The sequence below is a fragment of the Lepidochelys kempii genome, chromosome 2 (assembly GCF_965140285.1).
Source record: "Lepidochelys kempii isolate rLepKem1 chromosome 2, rLepKem1.hap1, whole genome shotgun sequence".
Classification (NCBI taxonomy): Eukaryota; Metazoa; Chordata; order Testudines; family Cheloniidae; genus Lepidochelys; species Lepidochelys kempii.
In genome coordinates, this window is record NC_136381.1 from 142,461,008 (window position 1) to 142,481,540 (window position 20,533).

The 20,533-nt window shown below is 40.0% G+C and overlaps 1 protein-coding gene across 4 annotated transcripts in view; it reads right to left on the minus strand.

Moving 5' to 3' along the window:
* Positions 1-1,632: 1,632 nt before the first annotated feature.
* The window catches only part of MARCHF6 (membrane associated ring-CH-type finger 6), a 118,308-nt gene continuing 99,407 nt past the window's right edge, over positions 1,633-20,533 (minus strand). For all 4 annotated transcript variants that reach the window (XM_073332351.2, XM_073332352.2, XM_073332354.2 and 1 more), the window contains 4 exons: positions 13,159-13,248; positions 7,079-7,211; positions 5,077-5,212; positions 1,633-3,124 (listed from right to left, as the gene is read on the minus strand). In XM_073332351.2, the coding sequence (XP_073188452.1) occupies positions 3,031-3,124; positions 5,077-5,212; positions 7,079-7,211; positions 13,159-13,248 (453 nt within the window). In that variant the 3' untranslated portion in view covers positions 1,633-3,030. The remainder of the gene's footprint in view (positions 3,125-5,076; positions 5,213-7,078; positions 7,212-13,158; positions 13,249-20,533) is intronic.

Sequence of the window (20,533 nt, forward strand, 5' to 3'; positions counted from 1 at the left end):
TATAAACTGATTAAGACAATTCCTCAGCAGGAAACAATTAGCGAACTTCGTTTCAGAAAAATAAACCCCCTTTGATTAAAACCTTCAGGCTGTGATTAGCCCTATTTGGTGTGCAAGGGTGTCTACAATTCCACCCTCGCAATCCCTTGGTGCACAGACCGGAAATATCTAATGCCACCAGTAGTGATGGCCACACAAAAAGGGAGCTGATTGATTAAGTGGGGCAATGGCTTCACCCCTTCCATACCAGTCCTCAGACTAAAGCACTTACTGACACGGGAAGTGCACACTGCACTTTTCCAAAGAGCATAGCAGTGTCCACTGCACTATGTGCTGCTCCAGCATTCCTGGAGATATTTTGCTTCAGACACAGATGCCACTGGTGCAGAGTCTCTCAGCCCCTAACAATGGTGAAGAATTAACTGCCATAATAAAGCCTTTATCGTTGAATCTTATCACACAGGACAATAATCCAGAGTATTATTTAACTAGAGTATTAAACCTTAAAACAAAAGCTGCCTTATATTTTCTTCTCAACTCTGTGTGTCTCAGGAAAGACAGTGAAGGTTGTGTGGGACAAATGTGTAAAATATACTCAGAATAAAATAATATCTTGAGATAAAAAGACTTTTGGAGGTTTATAGTGGCCAGATACAGCAACAAACTTCACTTCCCTTAAATATCTGTAAAATAGTGCAACTTATTTTCATTAAGAAAAGCAAACATAACTCATGTAATCTTACGTCTATCTTTAGTGCAAAATATTTAATAAGTTTACCTAACTGACCCAAATGCAGATTTGGTTTGTATTATGATTTTTAAAAACAAACAGTAATAAGAAACAAAGCACAAAGGCTTTTTCTTAATAAACTTTAATATTTCTTGAACACCAGTTTATCTGGATAAAAAACACAAATTACAAGAGTGCACTATTGAAAATGCTACATGAAGAAGCACAGCAGTGCTGGCAATATGTGAGTGGTAAGACTGTTTGGAATTGTTTACCAAAGACTACGTCCCGGATCAAATCTTGGTGGAACTCAAAGCGTTACCAGTAAATTTCATCTTTTTGAAAAATATTTATCTTACAGAAAGTACACCACTATACATATTCAAATGTAAAACATTTGCATGTCAAAAATATTTGGGATGTGAATACTCAATTTAACTTTAAATTGACATGGATAGTGAAAATGTTTAGGCCTTTTTTCCATTACTTCATTTTACTGGACATTCTCTAAGAATCACTCCAAAGTGCTCACATATTATAGTTCAAAATGACTAGAATAAAGTAATGTAAAGTACCAATTGTTGACCTCTTGGTAGCGATAGCCCAATCCTCCTACTGCTTAACACAGATGCATTTGGCCTGTGTACATTGCCAAGGAATCTAGGCTCCTGATACCAAGATATTAATTCGGTTTAAAAAAATCCTGGACCAATACAGCTCTCAAACTTCACTGTCAAATCAGAGGCAGAGATGCAGCATCTTGTATGTCCAACGTATTATATTTTACATACATATGGTTAAATATGCAATGCTCAGGGAGAATGCTGAGTAGTAATTTAAGCATGTTCCTTTAGTTTTCTGATTACCACAATAAATCTCCATATATTTTTTTCCTCATACAGTCCAGAAATGGATAACTGCATCTAAGCACATGATTTAACTCTACTTAAAGCTTTGTATTATTGTTCTGTATTTTTCTTTAAAAGACATCTACGTAAAAAAATCATTATCACCACTGAAAAAAATTCTATCTAAATATAAAAATATCAGAAGTTGTTGAACTTGATTTTGGTGGCTCTCGTTTGGCTGTATCCTTGCAAAGAAATTAGTTCATTTTTCTTTCACTCTGTTTAATACTACGTGGATTTCGTTTTCCACAGGTAACATTCTGTACATGTTCACTGAAAGTTTCTAGTGTTACTCCCTTACAAATGAAAAGGTAAAGGTTTATTTTATTTGTATGTGATCTAATATAACATTTATAGTATAATTTGCAGCTTTGGTTGTAAGAAAAAAAACAGTTTTTCAAGGTGTTCAGTGAAAGAGCATTTCACAGCATGTTTCTTACACTATGGTCCTGTGCAAACATGTCAGCTAAGCTTCTTCTGAGTAGGGAAATTTACTGTAATCATTTAAAATGCAGAGCTTTAGATATGTCAGGGAAATATTGGCTGAGAATTAGAACTGTAGTCTTCTTACATACCCCTCAATTGGCAGGTTTAAGTGCTCCTACCATTTAGCGCTATTGAATTTTGATTTGGTGCTTAGAATCATGAAATCCTGATTTTCAGTGCCAAAGAATTAATGTCACTGAGCCCCTACAAGTACTGTCTAAATAAGGAAATATTTTTCCTAACCTACCAGTAACTGTACAATATTACAAACCCAGACACATGAAAAAAAAAATCAGGCAATAGAAAATGTACAACTGCTTTGGTGTTATACAAAACAATAAAAAAGACTGACAGTAAGCTACATAGTTCATTGTGTTCTTACCACAGCCACTTCACTGCTGACTGGAAGGGTGGTCATTTCCTTTTTATATTCCCAGTGTGGCCTTCCAGCCCAAGAAAATCGTATTACTATTACTGTAATAAGAACTGTCATGAACACCATAAAATATGCTCCAATTTTTATAAAAATGACTTGCCCCTTTGCACCATTTATTTGTGGCACATTGTTTGTCAACAGAACAGCAGTCCAAAATAAAGTGACAACTCGATTTAATAAATTAATATACTTTTTTAAAGATGTACAATGCACATTCTTTTTAATCCAAGGTTTTCGGTATCAGGATACTTCTATTTACACATTTACAGACCTCAGACAGCATGGATAACATCAGAATATGCAGGTAAAGACACAGAACCTTAACTGCTATCTGAATGCTACCAAGAGAAGCGACAAATAGAAACACTGCTGAGAAGATCATAGGGAAGTATGTCCAAAGACTGAAGAGACGTCTGTGAAAAAGGACATGTAAAGGCAAAGAAAAGGTTGAGGTGTTTGATGTGACCATTCTATGCTTGTGCAGACTGAGGTGGTGGTGGTGGTGATGTGCTTTGTTTACCAGATTTTCGCTCGTAATTCACAAGTCGTTGTCCAACAAGGTACCTGGGATTTTAAAGACAAACAGTCATTATTCAACAAAATGGTAAAATGTCATGAATGCACTTTTCTCACCCCTCTACCATCCAGCGTATTGAAAGCACTACTACTAATGTCGTCTCCTCCTGTCATTCCAGCCAAGCTTGTTATTCCACACTTGAACCTCCTCACTGGCTTCCTTCCATCCTTTTACTTAAATTCAGGTGCTTAGTTTGCACCTTCTTGGCAGGGCAGGATTAATCACAGGCAGTATTGGTCTGTGTCTAGGGACCCAAGTCCCGATTACCTCAGAATCTCAGTTTTCATTTTAAAGAAATATTTCTACCCTTTGTAGTTGGGTTACATTTTCAAATTCTTCACAACAGCTGCCTGAGGGCAGATCTACACTTAAAACGTTGCATCAGTAAGGATGCAGCTGCGCCACTGTACTGCTTCAGCGAGATGCTACACAGATGAGAGCGCTTCTGCCATCCGCAGAGTTAATCCACCTCCTTGAGAGGCAGTAGTTTATTGACCCTGGCACAATGTAATTTCTTTCTACCACTGCCCTCCCGCCAAATCGCTCCTTACATTCTTCTTAATCCTGTCACATTACTGCTTTTTGCCTTTTGCACTCGGTTTCATGCCTTTTTTAATGATAATCCCCAAGCTCAGAAGGCACTCCCCTTCCAGTAATTTTTCCTCAGAACCCACTTTCTTCAGGAACCAATCTGTCATTCTCTTCCTCAGTCTTTTCTCATGTTCCTTTTTCCAAACTGTCACCTTTTGTCATGTGCCCTTATTTTACTTCACATACACAGCATAAGCCACGTTCCCTGCTGAAGTTCTGTGCTATATCAATGATTTAATTCAACAAGGTTCAGTTTAAAGAACGAATGTTGTACGCACATGCTTTATTTTGTAAATTACTTCAAAATCTGATTGCGTAAGTTCCCCGTTTCTACAAGGATGTGGAATAAGGTTACTTACAGAGAGGAAATGCGTTCTGCTCTTCAGTCAAGTACAGAACAGTAGCTAAATTTTTCATAAAGTGGAAGAGTAGCAAACTGAAAACCTTGTAGGGCAAAAGAGCCTGCTTCTTACAGTACAAACGCAGCAGGGGCTGTACTTTCCCACGCTGCGCTATCACTGTGCGTCACCACAGTGCTGTAAGCGCCACATCTAGTGGGGAGATGTTTGCTCACTCATTTCACTTATCCAGGCTTTGGCTTCTCTAGTGATGACGTCAATATGGGAGCCATTTAGGTTTCGTTTTGTAAAGCACATACATCTACTAGGGGAAAAAAACCCCACACTCTAGGTGTCCTTAAACCTCCAACTGCCACAAGCTGGGACTGGATGACAAGAGATGGATCACGTGGAATTGCCTTGTTCTGATAACTCCCTCTGAAGCACCAGGCACTGGCCATAGCAAAAGACAGAATACTGGTCTTAATGGACAGCTGATCTGACCCAGTATGGCTGTTCTCATGAACCAAAATCATCAAGAGCGGTTACATTTTAGTGACTTTTCACTGCTACCAAATACCAGCAGAGGCCATATTTGAACTGGTAACCTGAAATCCATTGCAAGTTTCTTTAGCCATCCAGACCCTTAGTAACAATATTTTATTGAGGTACTTTATTGTGAAGGAATCTTTCACTTTTATTCGGAACTTACACACATTGAGATTTTTCAGCTCAATGTTTAATTCCCCAGTATTTCTCCAACACGTTGCATTGAGAAAAATCAGTACACAGCAAATATCATTTGTCCAAATACGTTAAAACAAATATGCTTTCTAATTATATATAATTGGTGCCAAGGATGTGCATGAAGAATGTGCCCATTCCGTCATGTGGCACAGTAATGACATGGTGTACAGTGTTGCATCATTTCTGAACTCAAAAGAGGTCTGATCTCACTTGTCACAATTTAAGAAAAATTTCCAGCTGCAGGGCAGGTGATGTGTACATACTTGTCATTTTTAATATGTTCATAAAGGCGCTTGAACTGGCGGACCTGGAAGGACAGGATCCCCATCAAAACCACCACCATGAGTAGGAAAGGATAAATTCGGCGCTGTACTAAATTTTGCATTTCAGCAGTAACACCTGCAAAATATATATAGTTAGGTCCACATATATCCATTACATCTTACAGTATCCAACAGCACTATTGAACAGAACATGCAGTTTTCTCCCCCTCTCCCCTAGGGAAGTACCACAAGTGAGGCTAAATATTAGCATGAAATATGCATTTCTAAATACTGTGTATCAAATGAATCATAACTGAGGAAAATTAACTAATTTGCCTACCCTTGTAAACAAGCATACCGTCAGTTCTATTGCTAGTGAGTATCTAGTTTTACCTCCACTTCCTCATTTAACTGAAATCATGAGTTTGTGAACTTAGCCTGTACATGCTCATTTATGTTACACATTTATTGGAGAGCAGGCAAACAACATGTCCAGAATTTTGAAAGATCCAACATAACAACTGGGCACTGGGGGCTGAAGTTGTAAGCATTGTGAAAACTCAAGTTGCAAAACCAAACAGTGAGCAGGAGTCCTGTTTGCTTACTGACATATATATAGTTTCAGATACGATGAGATGTTCACCTACATTCATGTAAGAGGTGAATGACCAACTGGTACAATTACTGGACTCCCTATATCCATAACTTCCTCACATATAAAAAGCTTAACAACAAACAAGTGGTAACCAAAACAGATGTTCCATCAAAACTTTGAATTCCTTATGTTTCTGCTGAAATTTGCACAATTATCTATTTGTGCCTTAGTAAATTTAGTTACTGTTCTAGAAAGCTGGTGGAAATAGTCCACATCTATGGAACTCATATTTAAACAGAACTCAAATTCAGAAACATTTTAACAACTTTAATGTACTGATACCAATACAAAACAAAATACATTAGTTTCACCTACTCTAGTCTTCCCTTTGCACCCTCTCTGAGAATTAACTCTTTAACTCAGCTCAATAAGCTTTTAATATGATAGAACATATGTCCACAAACACTAACAGGTGTCTGGCCTCAGTGATATTTGACAACCAGGGTTTGGGCATTGGCCTGCTAAACCCAGGGTTGTGAGTTCAATCCTTGAGGGGGCCATTTAGGGATCTGGGGCAGAAATTGGGGCTTGGTCCTGCTTTGAGCAGGGGGTTGGACTAGATGACCTCCTGAGGTCCCTTCCAACCCTGAGATTCCATGATTGTACAACTATATATATCTATATATATATATAAATAGATATATATATAAACCCACTTAACCCCCTCCTCCCCCAGCTCTCCTTCCCTCAAATGACTGGAGAGATGTTAACTGGCCACTTCACCTTGAATGGCCCCCTGAAATGGAGTGTTAATTACTTATGCTAAATGATCTATTCTATCTTGTATTTAACTGTGACATACTGAGTACATTTCCTAGACCTGAAGAGCTCTGTGTAAGCTTGAAAGCTTGTCTCTCTCCCCTGTAGAAGTTGGTTCAATAAAAGATATCACCTCACCCACCTAGTCTCTCTAATATCTTATTTAAAACATTTATATTCAATGTATCAAAGACATTAAACAAAATGCATGGTGACATCACTATTTAAGCATTTACATTTGCTAGTTAACATTGATGCTATACTGTATTTCCTTTATTACATCTAAGGCTACACTAGAGAGCGATGCAGGTGTGCTACTGTAAGATCTCTTGTGTAGCCACTCTCTCCCGTCGACATTATTAATCCACGCCCAATGAGCACTGGCAACTATGTCAGCGAGAGAAGTCTCCCGCCAACACAGTGCTGTGTACACTAGCGCTTATGCCCACATAATTTATGTTACTCAGAGGTGGAATATTCACACCCCTGAGCGACACAAATTTTGCTGACAGAGGTGGTAGTGTAGACATAGCCCCTCTTAGGCACAATGGCCAGATAATGAAACAAATACCTATAATTTATACTTACCTAACAAAGGAACAACACCAGAAGCTATGATATAAGGTATACAAAGGGAAAGTAACAGAACAGAGATTACAGGTGTTGCCAGTTTTCGAATGATAAAATGTAAATCGATATTACGAATTCCATTTGCATAAACCTAAGAAGAAAGACAAAACGATCAGGAAGAGTGAATCAGAAAATCGCTACAGGTTTTGGTAAATAAAAGTGTTTTACATAATAATTCAAGTGTTTCTTTGTTAGTACTTCAATATTTTCCTTAAACGTACCTAGTTAAATAACTTTGGTGACACCTTCACAAGTTATCACAGACTTAGCGCTTGTCTACACTTGAAATGCTACAGCGACATAGCTGTAATCCACCTCCCTGAGAGGCAGTAACTAGGTCAATGGAAGAATTTTTCCGTCAACCCAGTGATGTCTACACCAAGGGTCAGGTTGGCTTAACTACACTGCACAGGTGTCTGGATTTTTCACAGCCCTGAGTGGTGTAGTTTGGTCAACCTAGCTTTTTAGCGTAGACCAGGCCTAAGAAAGGCTGTTTTTCATTTGGAGAAATGGCTATGATTGTAGAAAAAATACCAGCAATGGCAAAACTTATTTTTGTAACTGCTGGTGATGTTACAGAAATACAAAAATGTTTCAGTAACTGGTTTTTAATAAACCAGGTGTTTAACAACTGTTAATTTAATTTTTAGTCCATGAATTTTGATCCATAATTATGAAAGTATTTAGCATATATACTTATGTAATTTTTCATTATACATTAAGTTTATCATATTTACATTCTTTAAAATACGTCCAGGTTTCTAATTTTAATAATACACAATTTTTCTCTCCCACACACACACACTATCATTACTCCTCAATTCAGAGACATCTCTTTGTCCACAGATATACATACTACTGTAACATACAACACATTCTGTTTCTCCCTTAGTGGTCCCTTTTCTAATAGGTTTTATTATACTCCAGTTACTCCATAAATGTCAGCAGTGTAAAACAAGGAAAACAAAAGCAAAAACAAGGAACTGCAAAAACAAGGAACTGTAGCACCCTTAATCTACCTCCCATTCATTCTATTCTAACTTTCATCCTACTTAAATACCTAAAACAGTAGTCACTATTAGTTTTTTTCCTCACCTTTAAATCTACAGTTATATCCTTGGTGTATAAGTGTAAAGTAATGTAGTGTAAACTTTTACCAAAATGCCATTCAGTAGGCATGTGTACATTCAAAACAAGTAACTTGCATGCACTGGGTGTGAAAGGAAATACGGTAATAAGAATATTATGATAAAATCAACCAACCCACCAAAAAATAAAGTTACCCCAAAATCTCCAAACTAAAACCAAAACACCACTGAACCAAGAGCCTGACTGAACAAGTGAGTGTTGGCAGCATGATCAGAAGCTCAAATATAGGCTCTTCTGAAAAGTCAAGGGAAGAAATCCCAAAGTGGTTCCAACAAGTCTGTTTCATACTTTGTTACCTTATTGAAAATTGTTTATCCAGTCTATATTAGCAGTTAAACGTCTTTCAAAATTAGCTGAAGTGGAACCAGGAGGAACTACTGTCAGCAACTAATTGTTGCCCTAGCATATGTAGGAAAGGACTAAGAAAGCAGTTTAGAAAAAGGAGGAGAGTTCCATCTTCCAGAGGTAAGTGATAGATCTTTGTTTTGAAAAAGTGCTCAGATACTAAACATGATAAACACTATAGAAGTGTCTATACATTTTCCCTGGGGCCATTCTGCGCCATTATACAAGTGCAGAATTAATGTCCCCCTCACATGCCCCCTCCCTGAATAATTGACTCTGATGGGGAGGTGAAGGGAAGCTGTGAGAGGGGTCACACTACAATTACACCTTCTGCCCACCAGGAGCTTCTGTGGCACCAGAAGAGAGGGCAGCTGGCTCATGGGGCACAGCAGCCAACCACAGAGAGGGAGGGGGCAGAGGCTGCTTTCCTCACAGCACCCTGCCCATGGGGCCAGGTGAGAAGGCCCAGGACAGACAGAGCGGAGCTAGGGTTCAGAAGGGCCAGTGTGGGAGGACAGAGTGCGGCAGGGGCATAGGAGCTCGTGGGGTGACAACACTGAACCAGGGGCTGAATGAGAGTGGGGGTGCAGGGACACATGGGGACAGGAGCAGTTATGCCTGGCTTGATGGGAAGTGGAGGTGCAGGGACACATCCGGACAGGGGCAGCTATGCCTGGCTGAGTGAGGTTCAGGGCCACAGGGGGTAGTGGAGGTGCAGGGACACACAGGATGGGGCAGATGTGCTTGACTGAATGGGAGAGGCTAAGGGTCAGCCAGGGTCTGCCTGGGAGAGGCTCCCCAACTCTCTAACAATTCCTTCCCCCTTAAATTATCTGCTCCATACTTCTCCCACCCACACACAACCACCCTCCAAGTTCACTTCCAGGCTCCTTCCCAGCAATTACTTCCCTCCCCCTCAGCTCCTCCATTATCCCTGACTCTCCCAAGCCTTTGCACTGCTTCTGAGGGGTGCGGGAAATACATTTCTGTATTGTAGTTTAAATGAATTACTCAAAGTTCTGTATTTATATGCCTAGCAAGGAATCTTTTTTGTTGTATTGTTACAGACATATTTGCTGATACATTGAAATAAATTGCCAAAATAATTGAAACGGGCATGACTATATTTTGTTATTTTGCCAAATAAAATACACAGAATCTTGCAGAATTTTAAAATATTGTGCACATTTTTAATTTTTTGATGCAGAATTTCCCCAGGAATAATAAGTAAATGTAGACACCTCATTCTTCCCAAGTGACACTTAGCTTTCTCTGTAAGGCCAGTAAGATTTTATTTATCTTAATATTCTTTAGTTGCTCATGTCTATGTAACAAAAAGTTCTCAAGATCAATTTTTTGGGGGAGAAGTTTCCTCCTTAATCTTGGTTCATTTGGTATAGAATCCATCTGAAGCCAACTTTCACTTTTCTATTAATTTTCACTTTCATTGGTCATCTAGTTCTGTTTCCAGAGATTGAGTCAATTTCAGGCGTTTATATCCTTTCCTCTTATAGCAGGATAGTGTAGAGGAATGGATAAGAAATGAGAAAAAAAATGAAATAAACCCACATTTATTGCTTAAAACATGTAGTGATATTAATTATATCTATTTTATAGACTAGAAGCTCTTCTCCTGTGGAGCTTAAAAATTCTGCTAGGATCCAACTTGTAACATATCTAAAGGTAAGCCTCAGGAAACCTTTAACTTTCTTATTTACTGATCTCCTTTTTAGTTAAGAAAAGGTCATATTAAAAATTATTGACATACCTTTAAAATAGTAATATCAAGTTTTCATATTTGCAAACTCTTGAAAGTTAGGAAAAAAACTTCATTTTAACGGAGACTATCACAATGCACATCTGTATGCAATATTTTTCTATTTTCCATTCCAGTTTTAAATTGTACTGTAGCTTAATGTATCAGACACATACAATAAAAATACAGGACATCTTATGTCCTGAGTTATTAGTGGTATAACAACAATTATTCCATTTTCTGAACAATTATTCCATTTTCTGACTTGAGTGTTCAAAATTGATGTTTGTGGACATTTATGTTTGTTTGGTTTTTTTTTTCAAAGAACTTACTTGAATATTCTGAGTAGAAAAAGTGCAATCATATTTAGGATTGGTCAGTTTACTATTGTATCTCCATACTAAGGTTGATTCTCCCATTCTAAGACCGATTTTGACTCCAAACCTTGCCAATACTTGACTAATCCATAAGAAAGTTGGCACGCAGTATCATCTACCAGGGTCGGATTTTTCTAGAAAGCTTCAAGCAATGTAGGTAAGCATTTCTGAGATATTGGGGTTTCAAAACTCTTCAGGAAATTACTTGTGTGAGGAAAAAAATTGAGAACACAAAACCCCCACAAACGTAAGAAAGTCTAAATTTTAAAAATAAGTTACACTTAAAAGAGAAAACATTAAAAAGAATGGAAACATACAGTTAAGGTCACCCAATCCATTTTTACTTGGTGTCACCTTTTACAGAGCAATGAAAACCTCAAATATTGTACCATGACCCTGCTAGTGACGCCAAAACAGAGAAGTGATGTAGCTGAACCTGAAATAAGAGTAAGGGAGACTTAAACAAAAGTACACCTGTCTCTAGAGTAAAATATTCTGACTGTCTGGCATTTACATAGGGCCCATATGGCATAAAGCGAAGCATATACCTCTCTTCACCAAATGAGACAATGTTTGGGACAATTACCAAAAACAATACACTGTTTCAAATGAAAGCACTGTCATACAGAGTTTTAGCAGAGACATATAGCTGTGATACTGGCACTACAAAATTCTTAAAACACCATTTTGAGAAGTGACTATGTAAAAATGGCATTTTCTTGTACAACAGTTACTCTCTTTAAGCATATAGCTGCTTAACTTTACTAAAATAAATGTTTACTACTTTGTATTCCTTGTTAACACTGCAGAGCCAGCAGCTATGGAAGAAAGTAAGATTCTATTCCACCATTAATCAAACAGAGTATTATTTTACCTTAGATTATCTTTTTGGGACATACAGAGTCTCTTTACTATGTGTTTCTACAGCATCCAGTTCAATGAGGTCCCAATCCTGATTATAACAGCAAGACACTACTGCACTGAACTGCTGTAAAATTACTACTACAGATTTGTGAGCCAGAAGTAATACAGGTTGACCCTCATTTTCCAGGGTTTGCATTTAGAAAGACCATCTATTTACTTATAAATTGAACAGATATGATCTAGGATTATTAAGATAAACACAGAACCTCACAGGTATTATTTTTAACATTTTTAAACAGATTATCAGAATAATTAGGGTTGGAAGAGACCTCAGGAGGTCATCTAGTCTAACCTCCTGCTCAAAGCAGGACCAATCCTAAATAAATCATCCCAGCCAGGGTTTTGTCAAGCCAGGCCTTAAAAACCTCTAAGGAAGGAGATTCCACCACCTCCCTAGGTAACGCATTCCAGTGTTTCACCACCCTCCTAGTGAAAAAGTTTTTCTTAATATCCAACCTAGACCTCTCCAACTGCAACTTGAGACCGTTGCTCCTTGTTCTGTCATCTGCCACCACTGAGAACAGCCAAGCTCCATCCTCTTTGGAACCCCACTTCAGGTAGTTGAAGACTGCTATCAAATTTCCCCTCACTCTTCTTCTGCAGATTAAATAAGCCCAGTTCCCTCAGCCTCTCCTCATAAATCATGTGCCCCAGCCCCCTAATCATTTTAGTTGTCCTCCGCTGGACTCTCCAATTTGTCCACATCCTTTCTGAAGTGGGGGGCCCAAAACTGTACGCAATACTCCATATGTGGCCTACAACTACACTTCAAAGACTTGACCTCAAATTAGGTAGTTTATATCCATGGGCACAGCACGGCAGGCAATTTGCATGTACATTCTAAGCTATGTACTCCAGAGTTCAACTTCACAGACCAACTACACAAATAAAAGAGATTTAGTAGATTACAGAGTTAAAGTCATAAACAAGAACCTTTAGCAAGAAGTCTTCATGTACAGTGTTTGCACAGCTGGCAGACAATCAGTTAAGATTGAATGACTTTAATTGTGTATTTCCATGCATTATAATTTCCGAATTTAACCTTAACTTTAAATTTCCTAGCTAATATTAAAAAAAAATAAAAATAAAAATTTTGAAGACTACTCTACTCTCAAAATTTTTTTTCCACATAGCTAATTTTTATTTACAGCCTGGAATCCCAGTTAACAAAATTTTGTGCCCAGTAATATCTAAATCAGAAGGCAGATACTCAAGGACCAGGTGTTAAAAAAGAAAGTTATGATTAATGAGAAAAATGAGCACCAAGAAATAAGACTGTTAAGAAATATTTGGAGGCAAAACATTGCAGGACATAACCAGGAATTATGGTATAATGTTAACTCAAATGTAGTGGGGAGTGGACATACATGGCTTTTGAAATAGGAGTTACCAATTTTAGGTTCAGGTCCTTCCTTGTTTTTGTTCTTTTTTTCCTTAACTTATATTTTAATGCGCTCTAATAAAGAAAAAAAATGTTACTTTCTTACCTGTTCGATAACTGTTTTCAACCACCACTGTGGGCCCATCAGAGTTATGGCAGCAATTATTTTGGCATGCAGAACTCCAAGAGCCCAGTCCTAATTTTATAAAAGTGAACATAACAGTAAAAGTAAACGGTCAGTATTTTCTAAATGTGTCTTGACCAGCCAAAGATTTATTACAGCAAATCTCTAATATCAAAATTACTTAAAACCATCAGAAAATTGCTTTTTTACTTTCAAAGTGGAGTAGTTTGAAGATGGCTTCTGTTGCAAACTCATAAGAAAAAAAGGACACTGCAAGGCTTGAGTGCTTGTAAAAAGCGTTGAGATTTATGTATGAAAGATATATATAGAAGTCCTAGCTGTTATTAAACCATTGACAAAAAAATAATATAAACATTACACTCTTTCAGTACACTCCTGACCTGGACAGGTAAGGTTGCTAAGATTTTTATTTCTAATTTAGTTTTATTTTGGTTTGCAAGACATCTACAGTAGAACCTCAGAGTTATGAACTGACTGGTCAACCACATACCTCATTTGGAACCAGAAGTATGCAATCAGGCATCAAGAGAGAGACACACACAAAAAAGAAAACAGTACAGTACTGTGTTAAACAAACTTACAAAATAAAGGGAAAGTTTAAAAAAAGATTTGACAAGGTAAGGAAACTGTTTCTGTGCTTGTTTCATTTAAATTAAGATGGTTTAAAGCAGCATTTTTCTTCTGCATAGTGAAGTTTCAAAGCTGTACTAAGTCAATGCTCAGGTGTAAACTTCGGAAAGAATCAAAATGTTTAGTTCAGAGTTAAAAAATGTCAGTTATGAACCTCCATTCCTGAGGTATTCATAACTCAGGTTCAACTGTAGTTCTTGGAGAATGGAAGGCACTGAAATATGCAAGTACTGAAGCAATTCAGAGACTGTAAATATCCTGCCTGTTCACAAAGACAGACGTGATGCATGCCCAAATGAGTGAGAGAAATCAATACCCTTTATATGTAGATGACAAGCTACCCAGCTGAAAAGTTGGTGTTTTATCTATGCTGCAGCTCTCAACTAGGGGGGTTCACAGGAAACAAACTACAGATTTTTAGGGGGATTTTAAGTGTAGGTTAGATTTTAGGCTGATCGATCATGGAATGCCTTTCCTGAAAGGTGGCCCGCAAACAAAAAAAACAATGGGGTTGTTTGTTTATACACATAATAAAAGCAAAAAAGGTACTTTCAAAATCTTTACACATTAGAAATTCAGTTCTTGTATACCTTATTTTATTTGAAATGCACTATGGACAGCTACAGAACTGTTAGGATTGACTCATTACAGATTAGGAAGACTGAAACAGCCCCAGACAAGTGTCTCCTCTTGGCCCCTCAGCAAACTGCTATGGGTGATCCAACCACTGACTTTGCAGGTGTTTGTTCAGACTCCAGAGGATTAAGAGTCCAGGCACTGCTACTGTCTTGAGGTCCACAGGTATACTTTCGGGGTACAGCTCCTCTGTCTAGTACATCATCCTGAGAGCTTAGACCACAAGGCCCCCGCCTTGACCCTAGAACAAGTACTGACCCCTCAGGCTTCCCCCATAGCTTAAATACCCCCTCCTCCAGAGCTCCGCACAGTGTCTTATAGTTTATTTCTTCAAGGGAGCATGTGGTAGGTGTAAACAGAGGCCAGAATTCTTCAGTCGACCTAGCTAATGCCTCTCAGAGAGGTGGATTACCTACTCTGATGGAAGAGATTCTCCTGTCATTTTAGGTAATGTTTACACTGAATCAGCTGTGCCACCATAGTGTTGTGTACTTTGCATAAAATTTTAAACCACCAGAGCTCTCTAACAGCATGAGAAAGAAACAGATCTATACAAAAATAAACCTATGACCGAATGCACCCCTGTATTCACACCCTACACACTTATGTAATAATCTTTGTACAAAATGTCTTGTGAGGTATCATCTGAAAACTAAAAACGCACTAGTCAGTAATATCATGGTGAAATGTACATAGCAACATTACATGTAAAGTTACGAATTCACCCTTTATGATGTTGGTAGCACATGTTCAAACCCACACAACCCTGACTAGGCAAGAGTGGTTAAACAGGTTTATGTTATACAAAGGAATGTGTGTTTACCAAAATTTACATAAAGTAGTAAACAGGGTTCTTGAGACAGCAAGAGACAGACAAGGCAAATCTGTATTTCAGCATACTCAGGGGAGAAGAAAGAGCATGGGGCCACTTCCGCATGGCCTTCTTTACTGTTTGAATAAACTTTGCTTTGAGGAGTAATCCTCAGAAGAATCCACTTCAAAGGGGGACTGGACTATAAAAGTGAGGGGCAAAAACATCTCCCCTCCTTCTCTCACATACCTATGAATACAAAGGAACAGCTCTTTGGAGTTTGGGGACAGATCCTGACTTTAGCACTGTTGTTGGGAACGTGTGGTAAGGATTATACCTTGAATCAAGACTAGTTTGTCAAGTTTTAGCTACTAGGAAGCGTTAGATCTTTAGTTCTCTTGTAACCATTTCTGACTTTGTAATACCTTGTATTTGTACTCACCTAATCTCTTTTTGTCGTTATATAAATTAGTATTATTCTTTAAAACTAATCCAGTGTTATGGTTGAACTGAACTGTTTGAATAAACTCCAATTAAAGTAGCAAACCGTTGCATATTGACCCCTTACTAGGTCAAGGAACCTAGTATTACCCAGGAGAGGGATGGACAGTGCAGAACTCACATTTCTGAGAAAATTCAGGACCGGGAGTATGTTGGGGTCACCCTGTAAGTCAACAACCAAGGCTGCTGGGAGCCAGAGTGTTGCTGACAGGCTGCTGGGATCAGAGTTACAGTAATTCCACACTTAACGTCCTCTCGCTTAACATTGTTTCGATCTTACGCCCCTGCTCAATTACAGAACATGCTCCATTTAAAGTTGTGCAATGCTTTGCTAAAATGTCGGTTGGCTGCCTGCTTTGTCCACAACTGGCAGCCCCCCCCTCATCAGCTCCCCTACGCTCCCCAGCGCCTCCCGCCCGCCGGCAGACCCTGCGAATAAGCACCTTCCCTCTCTTCCCCCAGCCTCCTGCTTGCGGCAATCAGCTGGCTTGCGGCATTCAGGAGGGAGGAAGGAAGAGCGAGGACTCAGCACGCAGGCTCCCCTTCCCTCCCCTGCCTCTTGAATGTCACAAACCAGCTGACTGCTGCAGGCAGGAGGAAGAGGAGGGAGGGAGGCTGCGCGCCGAGTCCTCGTAAACACCACAAGCCAGCTGACTGCCACGGGCAAAGGGGGGGTGGGGAGGAGTGAGGACGCAGTGCGCCTCCCCCTTCCCACCCCTGACTCCTGCCTGCAGGAGGAGCGAGGATGCAGCATGTGGACTAAAGGGAGAGGAGGGGGGAAAAAAGAGGTGGGTTAAGGGTGGGGGCTTGGGGGAAGGGGTGGAGCGGGCGGGCCAAGGGTTGAGCCCCCTCGCCCCTGGTGCTTGCAGAGTAGGGGAAGCTGCCGCCGCTGCTGTGCAACGCGCTTCCCCTAGCTTACAGCACCTTCAGCCTCCTTGGCTGCCTCCTTGTCTCCAGTGCCAGTGGGCTGTGCCTGTGTGGCGTAAGGCAGGGGCACCTTCCAACTATAGTACTGTACTGTATAGTATGACAAAAAAATTTTCCCTGGAACCTAAACCCTCCTATTTACATTCATTCTTATGGAGACATTGGATTCGCTTAACATCGTTTCACTTAAAGTTGCATTTTTCAGGAACATAACTACAACGTTAAGTGAGGAGTTACTGTACTGGACCAGTGCTGTGGCTATACATACTCAGGGTGTGACTGCATGCTGGCAGGCTGATTGAGAGCGACCCAAGTTGGGAGCTATAGCAACAAAACATTCTGAGGCATCAAAGTTTGCAGGGCAAGCGGTGACATGACCCCTCACTGGTCTGGATTGCACCCCAGAATGTGACAGTGGTGTAGTTGAAACAGGATTTATACAGACACTGGTATTTTAATGGAGATTTACACTTTAAGCACTGGTGTAACAGTTTTAAGTGAGTCTCAGTGTGGCGGCTGGGAACAATAAAGAGAGGTTACCGTTTTGTATTTTCTGTTTATTTTGGGTAAGAGAAACAGAACAATAGTAAAGAATAAACATGAGCACCAGAGAAGCAACTATAAAGCTAGAGCTGGCTAGGTCAGAGAAAGAACAAAAAGACAGAGCATGAACACTGAAAGTGGTACACAGACATGAAAGCCAAGGAGAGGAAGAAACGCAGCAGTAGGAAGATGCACAGTGACGAGCCATGTAACTGAAACACAAAGAAGCCCTAGAAAAGGAGGAGAGAGAGAATAATCTGGACATGATGGCAAGACATACATAGATCCCACAGTCCCCAGGCATTCCCTTCATCCAAGAAGCATTCTGCTGAGATAAGCTGCACACAGCATACAAGGAAACAGACTGTATTGATGAATATCTTTGCACTTTTGAATAGCTATGTGAGGTTCGTAAGACAAGGAAGTCCCCACACTGATTGCAAAACTCTCTGGTAAAGCTTTAAATATATTTAATGAAATGCCCATTGGAGAGGCTTTGAAATATCCTGAATTTTAAAAAGCTGTTTTGCACAGGTTTCAAATTACTCTAGAAGCGTACAGGCTGCAATTTAGGAAACTCAGGAAACGTGCTGGCATGAGTGAAGTGAGTATGCCTACAAAATGTGTGATCTAATGAGAAAACAGGTAAAGGGAAAGTGAGCTGAGAACTGTGACTAACTGTTTGATCTCTCTGCTCAAGACCATTTCCTAAGCAACTCTTCTGAGAAGGTCAGACATGCAATATGGAATATATCTTTACATTCTGTACAGGAAATTGCCATCCTGGCTGATTCCTTTGTGCAAGGTCAGATGTCTAATGAGTGCAAGACACAGAATGAGGGTCACAAACCTAGGGTAAAGGGACCCCACCCCAGGTAGGAAATAGTGAGGTTCGGGGCCCAGGCATTCACCTCCCCAGAATCATTCCCCTCCTAGAAATCCCCATCACAGACCTCCGGGACAGGAAAATGGTCCAAGAAGGTGCTTCCAGTGTAACTCCACTGAGCACCTGAGAAATCAATGCCCTAAATTAAAAGAAACTAAGACCAAATCCTGTCTAGCCCAGATTAATGCAGCTGTCCTTAACACAGGACCCCAAGAGGTACCTGCAGCTCCTCTGATGCATTTTGTGAGATCTGACCCTGTAGATGTAGACCTGGAATTTATTAAAGTTGCCAAAGTGAATGGCAAAGAATGCATAGGGTGGAGATATACTGGTGCCCAGATCTCTCTGGTCAGGGAAAGTGTGGTCCAAAGGACTGACCTGTTGCCTGGCCAGGACGTAGAGCTTCTGGCACTAGGGAAACACAAAATTCTTGTGCCTCTGGCTTGAGTTCATTTGGAATGGGAAGGTTTAAAGAGTGACTTAGTAGTGGGGGTGCAAAATAGTATCTGCATGGAAATGCTTGTGAAGAATGATACTTTGCATATGACTAAGGCTGTGAACATTGTAACCCATAGTAAAAGGGATTATTGTGCTGGGATTCCAGGAGGAAATTATAAAGACTCAGAAACTGCTAAGGGGAGAGGGGAAGGTCTCTCCAGCTCCACTGCAGCAGAAGAAATCATCATGTTTCCAGGTGCAGGAGGGGCCAAGGCCAGCTCCTGTATGGCAGAGGAAAGACGCATGCCCTCAAGGGGAGGAATTAACCCCTGTTACTGAAGAAGCTGTCACAGTTGTCAGCTGTCAACATTTTGCAGATGGACAAATGGCAGACTGCACTCTAGAATGAATAAGGGAATATGTCTTAGAGGGAGCTCCAGTAAGGGGAAATGGGGAGAGGTTTTTTGAAGAGGCAGAGGGACAGTCAGTAACTGAACACATACAAAAGTTCAGAAAAGAGTTAAAAGACACAGATATGGTTCAGACTAAACTCAGGGACAGTCAGTCCAAACAAAAGGCTTGGTATGACCAACATACTTCTAAATGATCTTTTGAAATAGAAAACGTGGTGTTAGTATTAAGCCCTGTGAAAAAATGCAAAATTCTTGGGAAGGATCTTTTGAGGTGATAGAAGAGGTGAAGGAAGATACATATGTTAACAGGCCTCATGGTAATGCTGTTCCACATTGTACATGTAAACAAACTTAAAGCTTATCACAGCACGGAAGCCATGGTAAACATGGCTGGCTAGAAGGGGAAACTGAGAGACACACCTGAATGCCAAAGTAACTCATTTTTGGAATGCATTAATATTTGCAGTGAGTTAATGCTAGCTGAAAAGCCATTATGAAAAGTGTTATCTGTGCTACAAGAACACAGACAAGTGTTTTCTAGCAAGCCAGGGAAAACTCTGTTGCTGACTCATAAAATCACTACTGAAGGATCACAGCCATCTCCCAGCAGGGCCTACCATACCACTGGCAAGGTACAAGAGCAAATTCAAATAGTAATACAAAGCACGCTGGACATGGGAGTCCAGCTCTTGGGTGTCACTTGTGGTGTTGGTCCTTAAGAAAAGCACTGTAAAGTTTTGTATTGATAATAGCAAACTCAGTGCTATCACTGTGCCAGATTCTTATCCCACACGTAAAACTGATGATATGCTGGACATTTTAAGCAAAGCTTAACATCTCAATTCTTTTTATTTAGTTAAGGGGTACAGGCAAATTCCTTTAGATGATGATGCACAGAAAAAAAAAATCAACTTTAATTAATGATACGGGGCTGTATGTATTCAAAGTGTTACCATCTGAGTTAGTTAATGCAGGAGTCACTTTACAGAGGCTGGTCAACTGAGTGTTAAATGGATTAAAGGATCTTACAGGGGCCTATGTCAACGATACAGAAGCATTTAGTAACACTTGGGCTGATCACAGCAAAGCACGGTATGGCACCCAAGGTTGCAGGGCAAGCGGTGACATAACCGCTCGCTGGTCTGGATTGCACCCTGGAACGCAATAAAACCCTACCTGCATTTCTCTGCATTCTTTGGGCTAGGGTCAGAGTTGTCTGGGCCGTCCACGGTCCTTCTATCACAATGCATGCTTAAGTTCTGAAACGTGGAGCCTTCTCTGTCCACTTGGCTACTCTGACCTTGGATGGCCCATCCTCTTACCCTCTGCTGCCCAAACTTCTTGTCTCTCTCATTGAGGCCCCCAGCCATTTATAACCTCTTGGTCGGTGATCTCTGTCTTTTTGTCCTGGCTTGGGAATTTCCATTCTCTCAACCTGCTGTTGAGGGGAATGGAAAGAACTGGTTTCCCTAAGATGTAGTTACTTTTTTGTAATGCCTATTCAGGTGCTGATCGTTCTTAATGATTAGCTATTGTCCCTGGTCTGGGACA